Source organism: Notolabrus celidotus, chromosome 11 (genome assembly GCF_009762535.1).
Source record: "Notolabrus celidotus isolate fNotCel1 chromosome 11, fNotCel1.pri, whole genome shotgun sequence".
Lineage (NCBI taxonomy): Eukaryota > Metazoa > Chordata > Actinopteri > Labriformes > Labridae > Notolabrus > Notolabrus celidotus.
Genome location: NC_048282.1, coordinates 22,247,145 through 22,263,355, shown reverse-complemented (window position 1 = coordinate 22,263,355; position 16,211 = coordinate 22,247,145). Strand labels below are relative to the sequence as shown.

The following is a 16,211-nucleotide window of genomic DNA, read 5'->3' as shown; positions in this document are numbered from 1 at the left end:
TTCAGGAACAGATGGGTGACGTCACGGATACTACGTCCATATTTTATATAGTCTATGGTAGTTACCTTTGAGCTGATTTTTTTCCAACCGGAGACGGGATCAAGAAAATGTTTTGATCAATTAAAACTATCGCAAGGAAACCATGACAAACTAAAGCAAACAGTGTATAACATAAATATTGGAGATAAATATATCATAATTTAATTTAGAGGTTGCATTTGTAACCATCAGAGTAACTTGTTCTTGTTTTAATCTTGCATGTCATGACCCTAATCTAAAGTTTGCAGGGAAAATCCACTTGCTGCCAACAGCACCAAGAATTACACTTCATTTGGCCCACACTATCTACTCTGTCTCTAGGTGTGATTCACAAAGCAAAATGTGCTTCTGCATCTGAATCCGATTGAGACGAGCTGTCAGCATCTCCATGCGGTGCTGTGCAGAACTGAGCTGTGAACTCTGATCCCAACAGAGCTAAATTCCATCCACATGTATGATGAGCTGAATCGAGAGGAAATCCAATCTAATTACATGGAATAAAGTTTAAAGAAATAGAGCTTTGAAGAAGGGTGGAGTTGGATCAACAGATCTTTCACCCATCAGGTCATTCCAGTGATAATCCACTTCACATTTGAAATAATTTCTGAGCTTTGTTTTTAAAACCGATGACAGGGTTTAATACAGTGTTGGTACTGCACAGTATAAAGACTGCATGTCTAACAACTAGATCGTATCATCAACTCTGTGTGGGGCTGTGAAAATAATCTTCAGTTTGAGTGACTTTAATTGACGTATGTTTTTTTTAGTTTTTTGTTCCCATCAATGAGCTGTTTCAGAAAGCTACAGATGTTGCCCCCCAGCTGTCAGCAGAAGTAGAATAACTTGTTTTTCTGAATGCATGTATGCACTACTCAGGGGGGTTATTTCAGGTTAAGGAGTGGCAAAGATATCAAACACGTAAATCTGACATCTGTAAATCTGCTTGATTGATCCACATGCATAAAACAGGTAGACACAAAATGAGAGAGCAGTTGTATCTTGGTATTTCCTTCACTTCAGTTCAGTTTCGGAGTACTGAGTCGATACAACACATCATCAGTCCTGGTACCACTGACTACTGCAGAAAACACTCTGTATATGCAAGCACGAAACAAATGAACACATTATGAAGGGTCTCAAACAGTCATGAAAGTTATTCAAAGTAACTCAGTCTACTTTTGATTTGCATGAAAATAGTACTTCGCATCAATCTAATCTACAGATAAGGGGGCATCAAATACATTTTTAAAACTGTTTTATATTGGAGCTGCAGTGACTCTGGTTACAATGTGAACTCACTCTTTCCCCCCAAATGAAGTCCAAGATAGATAAGATATTTCTATTTCTGTTTTGTGTTACGCTGTTAAATACAGCAGTTTGACAGTTTCCCTTTCCCAGAGACTCGATAAACCAATCACTGATCTGACAAACAGGTTTGCCATCTCTCTGCAGGGTGTTACAGTTCTGTTTCTTTGGGGTTGCTGGTAAATTGATTAGTTTCTCCTTTGCTTCACTGCAACATGTCATGGTGTAGCGTGGTGCTGGCTGGAACTTGTATAATGTTACGCAAGCTACAGCAGGAGTTCCTCCTGAGCCAAACGACTGATGTGGTATGCTTGCTTTGTTTCCTTGTGGTAACGAAAAGACGCTCTCAGTATGATTAAAAAGATCTCACATTCCTGAGGCATTAATGCAGAGCCACCTGAGCAACTTTTCATCTCTGTACCTTTACAGCCAGAGTATGAGGAAGTGTCTTACATTACCGTGCTAATTTATCCATCATCAGGTTTTCTAATGCCTTCTTTTATCCCCTTTTTTTAAAAAAAACTTTGTTTATTGATTTTCACATAGAAAAAACAGTCACATCCAAAATTAGAAGTTGGTACATTTTCCTTTTTTTTGGAACAAAGAAACACACAAATGACATACGAAATACAAAACAACAAATAACCCCCCACCCTGACACATACTCCCTCCAGATTAACTATATAGAATTCCAAAAGTGGAAAACATAAGCTAAAAAGCAAGTATAATAAAAATAAACAGATGAAAGCGATAATCTAAACATAGTAAGACACACCATGGTGATGCTCAGCTAAAGACACACAGCAAGCTGAGCTCTCAACATGAGGCAAGAAAGGATCCCAGATTTTTTTAAAGATATCAAGAGCCTTGCCACTCAGGGTCAGCCTAATCTTTTCAAGTTTAAGAAAATAAAGTACACTCTTAATCCAGCTTGAATGGGTAGGTGGGGCAGAGGACTTCCAATTTAACAATATCAGCCTTCTGGCCAGCAAAGTCATAAAAGCTAACATGTCCTTCTTGGCTGGAGAAAGAGCAGACAGAGGAGGAGACAAACCAAACTAAACAATACAGGCATTAGGGACCAGTCTTACCCCAGTTACAATAGTCAACGTTCCAAATAAAAAAGAAAGTTATCTTAATTAAGTTTATCTTTTAATGGAAAGTCCAACATTTTACCATGCTACTATTTATTTCAGAGTATGATTATGTATGATTTCAGAGTCTACGTTTTGTATTTCAGCTTTAAGTTGTTCCTCCAGTGCATAGCAAAGGAGTATAAAGGTTGGTGTTTTATGGACTATAAATCATGTAGTTGTTAGTCAGCATATATCTGATGCCTTCAGTGTGCACAGACTAAACAAAAACAATGAACAAAATGATGAATGAACCAGATATAGTATACCTTAATATTTGTTTAAACCAAACAATGAAAATAGACACAAAGACACAAGGGATTATGAAATAATAGTGAGTATCTCAGATTCTGGGGCTTAGTTGAGTTGAGATTTAAAGTTAGTGAGTGGCCTCTGTATCATGATAGGTATTGTATAGGGAGGCTTTGCGAAATACCCGACCCTAATGTCTGACGAGATGGCCATCATCTAAAATAAGTGGACAACAGGAATTAATCATTTGACATGTACCTTTGTTGGGGTCCCTTTTATTCCTTGTGATGGCCTTTTAAAGGGCATTATCCAGCCTTTACAATGAACCCTTTACACAACTTTTCAACTTTTCCTTATGTTCTTTCACTTGTTAATGTTATTGACGTGTTCCCCTTTTCTGCTAAATCATCTATTTGTTCTGCATGATGGAATCTTCTGAAGTATTATGGATTGTAAAAGGACAAATGGACAAATGTAGCAAAGTTTGAAAAGCAAACAATACGTTTGCATGCATGCATGCACATACTCTCTCTCTGACACACACACACATTTATACACTAGCATAAGCAAACACTCTTAAATATTTTGTCCACGCCCTGCTGCTATCAACCTTCAGTCAAGACCTCTAGGGTTCATGTGAGATCATTTCTGCAGTGCGGGCCCTCCCTCTCACAGGTGTTCTGCTGCCAGAGCCAGCATTGGCATTCGACTGAGCTTTCATTTAGCTGCTACGGGTCTTTTTAGGCGACTAACTTTTCCAACAACACAAACGGGATGCACTATGGAGACAATACAGCTCAGTCTTTTCATGTTGCTGGTAAGAATACTTTTTAGATGGGCATCTATCTTCATAGACAGGTTAAAGCTAACTTTAGATGTATATGTAACATTGAGGGTTCTTAGAAAACATGTGTTCATTGAAAGGGTTGTTGGATTTGTTTGGTGGAACTGGTGGATTTCTGTTTTCTCAGATTAAACTGCAAAAAAAAACTTTCAAGAAATGAATATGAAAACATTGATTTCCTTTTATCAATAAATGTTTTTATAAAATACCTATTCATGACAAATTTAAAGATATACAGTATGTTGGATTAACTTTTTTCATGGTGGGTAACCACAGGACCACCCAAAAAAAATGAAGGCATTTTTGAATATACGAATTATGTTAAATATTTGAGTCTGTATGACAATCAATGCAGCAGATGGAAATGATGTATCAGTCATAGATCACGTTGAATCAGACTACAGTAGCATAGTAGAAGAAGCATTGCTAACATTACGAGTTTTATCACAAACTTATAAAAATGTTTTGTCTGTTAATCTATGGTGCAATATTTTGCAGTGTTTGGGAGTCCACTTGTCGTCTTCAGAAATTCTGAAACGGCAAAAGAGAAACTGGATCATTGATTCCTTTGAAATTAAAGAAAGCTATAAAGGACCATTCCCATATGTACTGGGCACTGTAAGTATCAACCCTAAGAGCATGTACAAAGCCCATATGCCGAGATGCAAGGAGATCAGTGCAACGCTGAATTCTGTTGTGTTTCTTTCTCACTACAGGTTAAAGTAGACAAGAACCTCACCCGTTTCGAAATAATGGGCCATGGTGTTGATGAGGATCCCAAAGGCACCTTATCAATTGATCCCATAACAGGGGTGATCTCAGTCCACAAGCCTGTGGACTACGAGTCTTACAGAATGTTGGAGGTAAGAAGGTAGCAAACATATTCCCAATTTTAGAATAATCTCCTTGAAAGCACAAAGGATGTGTGTGTGTGTGTGTGTGTGTGTGTGTGTGTGTGTGTGTGTGTGTGTGTGTGTGTGTGTGTGTGTGTGTGTGTGTGTGTGTGTGTGTGTGTGTGCATGTGTGAAGCTTCTAAAAAGGTTTGATTGTTCACAATTTTTTGTCTTCCCATCACAGTTAAAATTCCGGGCAGTGAATGTAGAAAACAATCTTATAGACACGCAGCTGGGTGTTGAGATAATCATCAAGGACACAAACGACAATGCTCCACAGTTTATCAAGGCTGTATATGAGGTCAGCATACCAGAATCAACATTGCAAGGTACGTTCCTTACGGTGATATCATGGAATGATAATCCACATGGATTAAAATTGTAATCTAGGGATGAACAATACAACCAGCATAGTATTGGTATCGGCAGATTAAAGCTTACAAAAGCGTTGATGAGGCTAATCCAACCTGTTGTCATTTAGCCACCTGCCGTTAGTAGAGGAATTACCGACACACACCTTCCACAAAGCACGCACAGAGTAGTTGGCTGCAAAAGCTGATATAATTTATTCTTGACATACTCTGGTTGACTTTTCCAGTTTATAAACAACAAAAAACAGGCTTAAACTTAATAACGTAAATTGCGGTTGGAAAACTGTTCCTCTCCACCATCTAACCCACCTGAACAGAGCAAATCATAGCACCTTTAAAGGTCACCTATCAGTGCGCTAGCTGTCACAGGGTCGAGGAGGAGCACACACGTGTCACACACACGTGTCACACACACGTGTCTCACACACACACACACACACACACACACACACACACACACACGCAGTGCAATGCAAGTAGACTCAAAACATTTCATTGTCAATCCTGGGTAACTCAATTGAACAACTATACCTCATAATGCTAAACATAATAAGATTTAACTCAAAATATTGTTCACACAAAATATCTATCTAAAGACAAAGTTTAAATCTGGCTCCAACAAGAGTCATCAGATATGAACATTTCTGGTGATATGTGAAGAAATGTATTTATTGGGATAGACCCCTTGAGATGTGCCATCTCATTTTAGAGGGGGTCCCAGACAGACAATGACAAATATAAACAGTACAATACAAAATATACAACAAACATGACTCCTTCAAAACAAAAAAACAAACAAATAAACACGATAGTCAGACAATCAACCGACTTGACGACGACAACGACGATAACAAAAACAACAACAACAAAAACAACAACAAGAACAACAAAACAGGGGTTGGTACAACCTTAAACAAGCTACAATTGACAAGAGAAAAATAGAATAAAATTCTGTAAACTAAATGAGAATTGATTAAACACAAAATGATAATAATATTAATAATTTACACAAAAAATAAATGAATAAATAAGTAAAGGAGGTAGAGGAACAGTGAGGGCTTTACTGAAAACATAAACAGTTTGTTTTAAGATGGGAAAACAAAGACTTTCTAATAAGGGAAAAGAAGATATAGAACGAATATTTAAAGGTAAATTATTCCAGTCGGAAGGAGCCTGAAACATAAAAGCTTTTTTACCAACTTCCTTGGCTGCAAATGGTACTGTCAAAAGAAATCTGATCTGAGCTTCTTAATGAATAAAAGCATTTAAAAATAAACTGATACCAGTGAACAGGTCGTCTTCTGTCTGGAGGGAGCCACCCAAGACTGTCAAACATTATGCAATGGTGTGTAAAAAAATAACAACTTAATATAAATCTGCAGAGTCTATTGTAAGTACCATTTAGAGGATGAAGATTAGTTTTAGTCGCATTTTTATAAGCAATGTCAGCATAGTTATATGTGTTTGGCCGATATGGTGATGCATTAATGATACCAGAGCTTGCATGCACCGACAACATACTCAACATGCTCTCTTGGCTCTAAAGTATTTTCAAGTGCTGAAAAAATGCCCAGCAACATAGCTTTTTTGCTATGCTGGTGGAGAAGAGGTGATGTGAGGCAGAACGAAACAACACTCCTTTAACACTACCAACATAGTTTCGTATCTCAAGAACCTTCATCCTGAATAACACCAAGCATCAGCTTCAGAAAAAACCTGTCAACAGCCTTATACTTCAGTCATTCATAGGGTTGCAAAATTCTAGTAATTTTCAAAGTTGGAAACTTTCCATGGGAATTAATGGGAATTAAACCAGGAATTTACTAAATTGAAGCTTGGCTCTTAATATGGAACTTAAATATAGTTGGGCAAAATATATTTTGGCATAATCCTGACTAGAACAACCAGATTTCATGCAAGATTATGCTTTTTTATTTGCATGTTGAATGGGACTTTTTTGGAGGGAGAGTGGCTCTTTTCATTTAACATTTTGAATAGGACTTTGTTGGGATTGCATTTTTGTTAATTTTTGAATGGGTTGGGTCAGGGGGATGAGTAATATTTAACTCAACATTCATGTTTTTGTTCTTCAATGAAATAATTGATTGTTCAATAAAATATTGAACACTTGATAAAGTTTACTTACAGTACAAATATATCAGTTTTAATCGTATTATTTTGGATGGATGTCTGCTTATAACAAAACAAACATTTATGCTTGGATATGATACCGTTCCATTAAATTACCCTCAATTCCCAGTTAATTCCCATAATTCCCATGGAAAGTTTCCAATTTGGAATATTTCCAAAATTCCCAAGCTTAACTTCCCATGGAAATTTACCGGAAATATACTGGAAATGTTCCACCCCAACCCTAGTCATTCAACAAAGCTAAGCAAAGCAGCGACAACCCAAAGGTTAAGGAGCTCCACAAAACTAGAAGCTTGAAGTCATTGCTCTTAATAACAAGCCTGTCAGCATGGTGGAAGATGCTAGCTTCATCAGGTTAATGATGTACTTGGGGCCTCAAGTCACTACATAATGCCTATGGATGTATCTCAGATGCAGCCTTATCTGAACAGCAAAGCTCATCTTCAGTCACATATAGAAACTCCTCGCTAATGCTACTCATGTTAACTTCACCACAAACATCTGGCAATCAAGTGTGAGGGCTGTCAGCATGTTAAGCCTCAGAGCCCAGAGGAGGGAATATCGTAGCAAAATCAATTCTGGTATAGGAGAGACTTGCTGGAAAAAAAAAGGTGTATATATATTTCAACATTTGTATCTGTAAAAGTGAGTTTTAAAGTATCTCCATATCGCTATTAGAAAACAATCTAACACTGCATCCCATATTATTAAAAAAATGACAAAAAAATCAAAACAAAATAACTTTAAACCAGCTGCTTTCCTTTGATACTTACAGGCAGGGAAGTGACAACAATTCAAGCACCGGACGTGGACACTGGAGATGACGGAAGAGTTAATTATGCAATGGTCTCAGTCACGCCTAAACATGATAACGTTGAGTTTTATTTAACTCAGGCGGATATTAGTCAGACTGGAGTCATCTCCTTCAAAGGCTGTCTGGAATACAGGGTAAGAGGACTAACATCAAATCAGTTGATCTTTGGACTTCCAGGTCCCTTCATTTGGATAATGTCTGAAGTGATTATGTGAAATTATTTTGTTTTTAAAGAAACTTTTCTTTCCTAACAAATCAGAAAGCTCAAAAGTACACCATTATTGTGGCAGCCAAAGACAATGGAAAAGATGTGCAGCTCTCCAGCACTGGTACCATCATAATCAATATAATAGATGGAAATAACCACCTTCCTGTCATCACTGGACTTACTGTGAGCAAATACTTCTTTGGTCAACCTCAGGGAGGCAATGGTGACAATAAACAATGATTTATTTGCAAAAAAACCAAACTGCTGTGTTTCTTTTGTACTCCAGGGTCTAGCAAGTGTGAAAGAAGGAGAGGAAAATGTTCTTATCACGCGTTTGCAAGTCAAAGACGAAGACGCCCAAGGTACAGTGGCCTGGAGAGCGAAATTCAAAATCCATGGAGACTCCAACAAAAACTTCAAAATCACTACTGATCCTAAGACAAATGAGGGACTTCTATTTGTGGAAAAGGTATTCTGTCTGTGCAATACACCAACACAAGCTCTTAGAACTTCAGTTCAACATGATAGTTACAAAAACCATTATGGGCAAAAATAACTACAATCATCACTGTGCTTTAACCATGATTTGCAGTGGACTTGAATTCCTGATTGTACAGTTCTGTACTCAGAGATGCCCTGAGTTGAAGTATGTCTTTCAGATATTATGCAGTATAAATATTTCTACATCCTGTTACTTGTTTTAAAAAATAAACGACAGGTGCCGACAAAAAGCTTAATACACATCATCTCGGCTCCATCTAAATTGTAAAAGCAAAGTACCAACTTCTGGATTTTCCCACACTTTTAATCTTCCATCTTTCTTTACATAAGTTTTTTTTTAGGTAAAGTATGGATGGCTTCTGGAAGAAAAATGACAATTAGCAGAGTTGCTAATTCCCAAATAGAAAGAGACTCAAGTTGTCATTGCTGCATTTGAACATTTTATTATTTTGGGGCAGCATTGAGAAAAACCATTGGCCACCAGATTATGAAAACTGTAATTGCTTTTGTATTTACACAAGTATGCATACTTGCAGATCAAAAAGAATGATTATTGGACTCTATATTCAGGCTAAAAAGAATATTTCAGGGGGCACAGGTTTGGCTTAGCTGTCAAATCACAGGAATAGGCTACAATCTGTGTATGGGCTGAGATTTGTGCCACTAGAAACTGAAATTGAATAATTATATTGAATTTGAAAAGCATGATTTGAAATTGAAATTATTTTTTTGCTACTGAACCCATTTGCTTTGAAATTGTATTTAACCTACTTGAAAATTCAACTCTATTTTCCTTAAATTCAAAAACAAAAGATTCAATTTCAGTTTGCACAATTCAGATTCAGTTTTACAATCCAATTTCATTTCCGCGTGGCACAACCATTACGTCATCTACGTCCGTGAGGAAGAGTAATCGAGCACACATCATAGTTTTCAGTGACGTGATCACCGCAGCAGCCTGGAGGGCAAAGAAAGACCGTAGTAACATGACGGCTTCCATTCATTCAGACGTGTAAAACCGTCTCTCCCTCCCTAAAGTTCACCATCAAGCCTCGACACTAAATATGAACCTTCTCCTTAACTTAACCAAGAACACTTTCAGGTTCAGGTTCAGGTTACTTTATTTGTACCCGTAGGTAAACTTGTTTTGCAGCCAGTGAGATGTTAGGTCAATACAGAATTACAAGATAGATGTCAGACAGAACAAACTACTTAATGTGCAAAACATACAAAAATATCCTAAAACTAATCTAACACTAAAAATGGTAAAATGAATAGACATGATAAAATGATAAAAGTGCCAAAGGTTCCATTTAAAACGCATATCAGAAAACAGTCAACCAATAAGAAAACAGTCAACCAATAAGAAAACAGTCAACCAATAAACTAACACGAAGACGCCAACTTCTCACTGCTGCCGGTCGCTGCGTGCGCATGCACCCCAGTCCGCACACTGTCAGGATAAAAGATAAAAGAGTCCGGCTGTGAAAAGAGCGACGTTATTACTAAGCTAGAGTTAGCTGGTTTGCTAGTCTTCAACAATTTAGCACTGGAGTTGTTTCCACCGGTCCACGCACATTGACCGTATCAGGGGTACTACATTGACTGAACATACAATAATTCAAATATTCTGTGTTTACTTCAATTTATCATTAATGAAATGTTCAAAGCTCAAAGACATGTGGACTTTTATTATTGTTTTGTTTTAATGGGCCAGGCTCAATTTTTTGCTTTCCTAAACTTCTGATAGTGGCATGAAAAATCTAACAAAAGTTTCCCAGAGTCCTTCAGATTTATCCCCCTTGTATCTGCCAATGTTTTCATGAGTAATAACATGTTTTTTCCACCAGCTGTTTATGACATTTATTTGTAATTTAATAATCTAAGGCTGTTGCATGCTAAAAAAAATACTCCATAACCATGCTCCATAACCTTTGCTGTAGGACACAAGCTGACATCATCACGTTACGTCAACATTTGAGTTCAAACCAACTTTGATCTTACTTTATCTTTTTTTTCAGCATCTGGACTATGAAGACAGTCCTAACAAGAAACTAAACATCAGTGTAGAGAATGAGATCCCTTATCACGCATGCAAAGTGAAGACTCGCACAAAGAGTGGTTTATGGGATGTTTTCATCGATGGGAAAGAGAAAAGTCAACGACCCTTTCCATTGACAGTAGTTGTGGAGGATGTAAATGATGCTCCCGTCTTTCTCAAAAGTAACAAACAAGTCTGGCTGAAAGAGAACATTGCGACAGGACGCTACCTGGAGACATTTACAGCTGAAGACAATGACGGTGCAACTGGAAACAAAATACAGTGAGTCATTTCATATCTATCATACACTTTCCCTATTAGCATTTCATGAAAAACCAAGCGCCAACCTCCGGTATAAAAATATGAGTCCAATGCGGAAGTGCTAAAAACTGCAGTTCATCGAGGATCCGCTTGAGGCTGGCTGCAGAAACACCGGAAACCACATACGCACCAATTAAAAAAAGACGATCTTTACAGCAGAAATAAACATGTTTACAACCTGGTACAAAAGACGAGTGTAGTCTGGATAGCTCATTTCTCGATCGGCTCACACTGTAAGGGGGGTGATTTTTTTTCTAATTTTTTTTCGTTATTATGTTTCAGATACAGAAAGGAAAACGATATAGCTGACTGGATTATAGTGGATTCCAAGACTGGAAAAGTAACCACATCAAAGTCTCTGGACCGAGAGTCTGCGTTTGTGAAAAACAACACCTACATCGTAAAGATACTAGCTGCTGATAATGGTATGATATAAAGGATTAATGCATTTGATAAAAAACTGTTGTACATTTTCATTAATGTGATAGATTTCTTTGTGGAACTGCAGAAATGAACATGTTTTTCTGTTGGCCAGGTAAACCTCCAATGGTAGGCACTGCAACCTTGACCATTCAGATTTTGGATGAGAATGACAACGCTCCAATGCTGAATACAAGCATACTAGACATCTGCCAATCTGATAAACCCTCTAAAGCCAGCATCAATGCATTTGACTTGGATGAAGGAGTCCACTCTGGACCTTTCAACTTCAGGCTCCTAGGGGATATTAAGGGGGATTGGAGGGTTGAACCTTCTTACGGTGAGCTCTGGTACCAATCCTTTCAAATGTGGCCAAGATAGTATAACTTCTGCAAAGTTTGTTCTATATATATATAAATATATATATATATATATATATATATATATATCAGTTTATAATATATCAACTCATTTAAACATACAGGGTACTTCACCAACTTGGTCAAAGAAAGCAAAGTTCACTCTGGAAACTATGAGTTGCAACTGGAAGTGTCTGACTTGCAGCACAACTCCGCTGTGCACAACCTGTCAGTTACTGTGTGCGACTGCATAAACCCAGAGAAGCCAAACTGTCGTGTTCGCAAATCTACTGGCGCTGCAGCAGGAGGAAAATTTGTTGGGATCATTTTTGTTGCAGGACTACTGGTTGTAGGTAATTAGCATGTCCAATAATACTCTCAAAAGTTAAAAGTAGAAAAAAATACAGCTATTTCTATGCCGTCGGCTGCACCATCTCACTATCTTCTATGTGAAACTGTTAAACAAAAACGTAATCATTCACATTTTGTATTTCAGGTTTGCTCCTTTTAGCTTTGTTGGTGTCATTTAAGAAAAAGAAAGTCAAGATAATCGAAGAGGAAGGTTCAGGACAGCATCTGATGAGCGGCAACATTGAAACAATGGGAACTGACTGCAAAGTATTTACATTCATTACAATACAATATTACCTGTTATTACTGTAGGCAACAAACAATCGTATCAATTTGTGCATTTCATCTTTTATGTTTGGATTACATTCTACTTAATGCTTCATTACAACTCTACTGTTAAAAGAGGTTAAAGAGGAGCTTGAAAATGCATCTCAACTTTGTTTTCCAAAAGCATTTTAGCAAATATAGAGTAAGGTATATCTGTGTGCCTCCAAGGAGAGGTACATATCCCCGTTTAACTACTACTACTCGTACTAAAACCAAAAATATATAAATATAACTTTTGAATTGTTGCTTTAAAAGGTTAACTCTGCCCTTAAAACTTCAACAGGTTGTGCCAAAACACAAAGTGAACAGTCAAAACAGGAACCAAATAATGAAAAAATCTGAAGTCAAAACAAGTGCAGCTCCACAAGTAAGTAACTCAAAAAACATGGTTTTAAATGATACGCCTCTAAATATTTTTCTTCACCCATCATGCACTATGATGGGCTTTTGTATCATTTCTATTGTTAGAATAAATATTGTTTGTATATTTGACTTACAGTTTCTATTTTTATTTTGCAGTCAACAATTCAGAGAACTGCATCGATGTTACGAGCTCAGCAGGCCGCCGCGGCACAAAGAGAAGTACAACAGCAAGCACAATATTTTGAAAGGGTAAAGAAAATGTTATGTTGTAATTGTTTTGTTGGAATGGCTCCATCTAATGATACTAATGCCAAGACTATAATGAGTAATTATTTGATCTTACTAACAAGTATGCCAAAGCCACTTACATCTTATTTTACCTGCTGGTAGTAAGTCAGCATAGCAAACACACCAATTAAAAAAATCTAAACAATTTTCTTCACCCTTCATGCACTATGATGGGCTTTTGTATCATTTCTATTGTTAGAATAAATATTCTTTGTATATTTGACTTACAGTTTCTATTTTTATTTTGCAGTCAACAATTCAGAGAACTGCGTCAATGTTACAAGCTCAGCAGGCCGCTGCAGCACAAAAAGAAGCACAACAGCAAGCACAATATTTTGAAAGGGTAAAGAAAATTTGATGTTGGAATTGTTTTGTTGGAATGGCTCCATCTAATGATACTAATGCCAAGACTATAATGAGTAATTATTTGATCTTACTAACAAGTATGCCAAAGCCACTTACATCTTATTTTACCTATTGGTAGTAAGTCAGCATAGCAAACACACCAATTAAAAAAATCTAAACAATTTTCTTCACTCTTCATGCACTATGATGGGCTTTAGTATCATTTGTATTGTTAGAATAAATATTGTTTCTATTTTTGACTTACAGTTTCTATTTTTATTTTGCAGTCAACAAATCAGAGAACTGCGTCAATGTTACGAGCTCAGCAGGCCGCCGCGGCACAAAGAGAAGTACAACAGCAAGCAGACTATTTTGACAGGGTAAAGAAAATTTGATGTTGGAATTGTTTTGTTGGAATGGCTTCATCTAATGATACTAATGCCAAGACTATAATGAGTAATTATTTGATCTTACTAACAAGTATGTTTTTTGTAGCCAAAGCCACTTACATCTTATTTTACCTGCTGGTAGTAAGTCAGCATAGCACTAGTGCACTGTCTTTAGGCATTTATTGACCATAGGAACTAGGAACTAGGAGCGTTTCGACCGGAGGACTCAGGGTATAAATTTAGTTCAGGGATAGATAATCTCCCCCATAAAAAGCCCCTGTTTGGGGGGTAGTACTTTTCAAAGGTCCCAGGGCTTTTGGGGGGCAGGGCCTGCAATGCTGAACATGTCTGATTGGTAGATGACCTGCAGTATTTTTATTCCATCCACAATAACATCACACACATCTGTGATTCACTTGATTCCTCTTTCTTTCATTTGTTTTTATTTGTTCTATCTTATTTGAAGCTGTGGTTCACTTGATTTAGCAGCTTGTATAGTCTTCTCTCAGCCTTCCGCAAATGCGTCTCTCCCGGTGTTACGGTTTTAAAAGTGACCCTGTAAACTGGAGACCTTCAGCTGAACGTGTCAGTGTTTGTGGGGTTTACACAGTTGTTGAAACACAGAGGGAGTTACTGGGAATGCAAACTAGTTCGTTTTTTATTAAAATGTCAAAATATCCTCATCAGATATTTAATGATCGTCTAAAGACGTGTATGAGGGATGCAATTGGTTGGAATACATATCTACCCCTGTATAGGTTATGTTTTTTCAATATGACGCAAACCCTTATCAAAAATAATTTATTTATTTTCAGTCCATGGGGGCGTCATCATCAATGAGAAGGATTCAGCAGAACAAATTCTCATCGCGCAGGGTACTGCAAACTACACTACTTTGAGATCCATTGAGAAACTTTGAATTTGTATATTTTTATATCCACACATTTTGCTTTTGAAACATTGCTTGAACTTCTGATGTTAGTTTTTGCTGGAATATGTCATCCATGTATCTGCCTCTGATTTTCCAGAGTTCTGGTCGACAAAGCAAATATGCTACTGAGCAAACCAATGTTGCGGTTATTAATGGAGTCCTACCCAAAGTGCTAAATATGGTAAGCAAAAGAAGCTAAAAAAAACTGCAAAGCTAGAATGTCAAGTAACTTTTAAAAAAATATTTGTCCTTTTCCCCTCCCCCTCTACCTTCTTCTTACTGCAGAAGTTGTACACTCTGCAATCTCCAGGTGAGGAGCTGGGTGATTATGCTCCTCATGTGTACGCTGAAGAGGAAAACAGAGAACCCATCGATGTCCTTGATGCCATTTCCATCCCTGATATAGCCTTGAACCCTGACTTGGATCTGGTACTGGACTCCAGATTCAATGGTCTAGCCTCAGTCTGCATGCCGAGCAAAAACCCCACTTACACAAGTCTCTGAACTGATGAACAAACTTCAGACTGTTATGTTGACAGCGACTTCTACGTAGTACTGGGCGATATTGAAAATGATGTTATCACGATAAAATATTTCATATCAGTCGATATCGATAATTATCACAATAAATATTAAACAATTATTTTGATTAAATGTAAAATCAGATTTTTGGTCGTGAGTGAAAGTTGAAGAAACCAGACAGTTTGTTAGTTTGTATCTGGATTTAGTTTTCTGATAAACTTCTTGAATCCATCATTTCTGACGGTGCTAACAGGAAGCAGGTCTTTTGTGTAAAATTAGATTTTTGAGAAGTTTTAGTTTCGACAGAGTCGACACAGTGTCAGACTAACGGCTTTGCTTTGAGCTGGTAAGTTTTCAGTTTCCCTCAGCGTCGCTGTTGCTCAGCTCAGCCATGTTTACATTACGCTCCGAACGTCTTTAAGCCCCGCCTACATCTCATCCCGCGACTTGATTGGCTGTTCGAATTTTTTGAATTCGATAAAATTTTTATTGAAAATTTTTTATATTTATATTGAGAAAAATTATATCGCGATAATTATCGTTATCGAATTATCGCCCAGCACTACTTCTAAGCCTGGAAGCATGATGATGATCACTGTTTTTACAAAGGTGAGGGTGGTGTTGTAAATATTACAGTGTTACAATGTTAATGAACCAGGGAACTCCATCCCCTTGAGTTTACAAAGAGTTAAAAAGGTTCTCATAGAAACAAATTAAAAATTAATGAAGTAAAAGCTAAGAAGCAAAACAACTTGAAATGTAACCTGACTGGACGAATGGCTGTCTATAACATTAATCTTCAATTCACTGTCTTTGTGTTTCAACTTTGGAATACACACAAAAAAAGACCACAGTACAAACTTAAAATTCTAAGTTCATTCTTTTTAGGTCAATGCTGGTTGAAAGATGAATGTGTTAGTATTTGATGAAAACTGTTTGAGTCAAGCAGATTGAAGTCAGTATCAACCACTATCATGGCTGTTGGAAAGGTTATTAAGATTAGTGTGTCTCAGACTCAATGTCAATTCAGGTCCAATTTTCTT

The 16,211-nt window shown here is 37.2% G+C and overlaps 2 protein-coding genes across 2 annotated transcripts; both read left to right on the top strand.

Moving 5' to 3' along the window:
• The first annotated feature begins 3,528 nt into the window (after window positions 1-3,528).
• On the top strand, window positions 3,529-11,309 carry LOC117820877 (cadherin-4-like). The gene is made up of 9 exons (XM_034694804.1): window positions 3,529-3,546; window positions 4,072-4,191; window positions 4,290-4,436; window positions 4,651-4,795; window positions 7,764-7,936; window positions 8,062-8,193; window positions 8,297-8,479; window positions 10,533-10,834; window positions 11,156-11,309. Exons 1-9 carry the CDS (start codon window positions 3,538-3,540, stop codon window positions 11,307-11,309), a joined length of 1,365 nt encoding a protein of 454 aa, XP_034550695.1. The 5' UTR covers window positions 3,529-3,537.
• Window positions 11,310-11,965: 656 nt separating this feature from the next.
• LOC117821961 lies at window positions 11,966-15,223 on the top strand. The gene is made up of 9 exons (XM_034696543.1): window positions 11,966-12,005; window positions 12,149-12,270; window positions 12,614-12,697; window positions 12,850-12,942; window positions 13,232-13,324; window positions 13,614-13,706; window positions 14,531-14,590; window positions 14,744-14,827; window positions 14,932-15,223. Exons 2-9 carry the CDS (start codon window positions 12,232-12,234, stop codon window positions 15,148-15,150), a joined length of 765 nt encoding a protein of 254 aa, XP_034552434.1. The 5' UTR covers window positions 11,966-12,005; window positions 12,149-12,231; the 3' UTR covers window positions 15,151-15,223.
• Window positions 15,224-16,211: the final 988 nt, after the last annotated feature.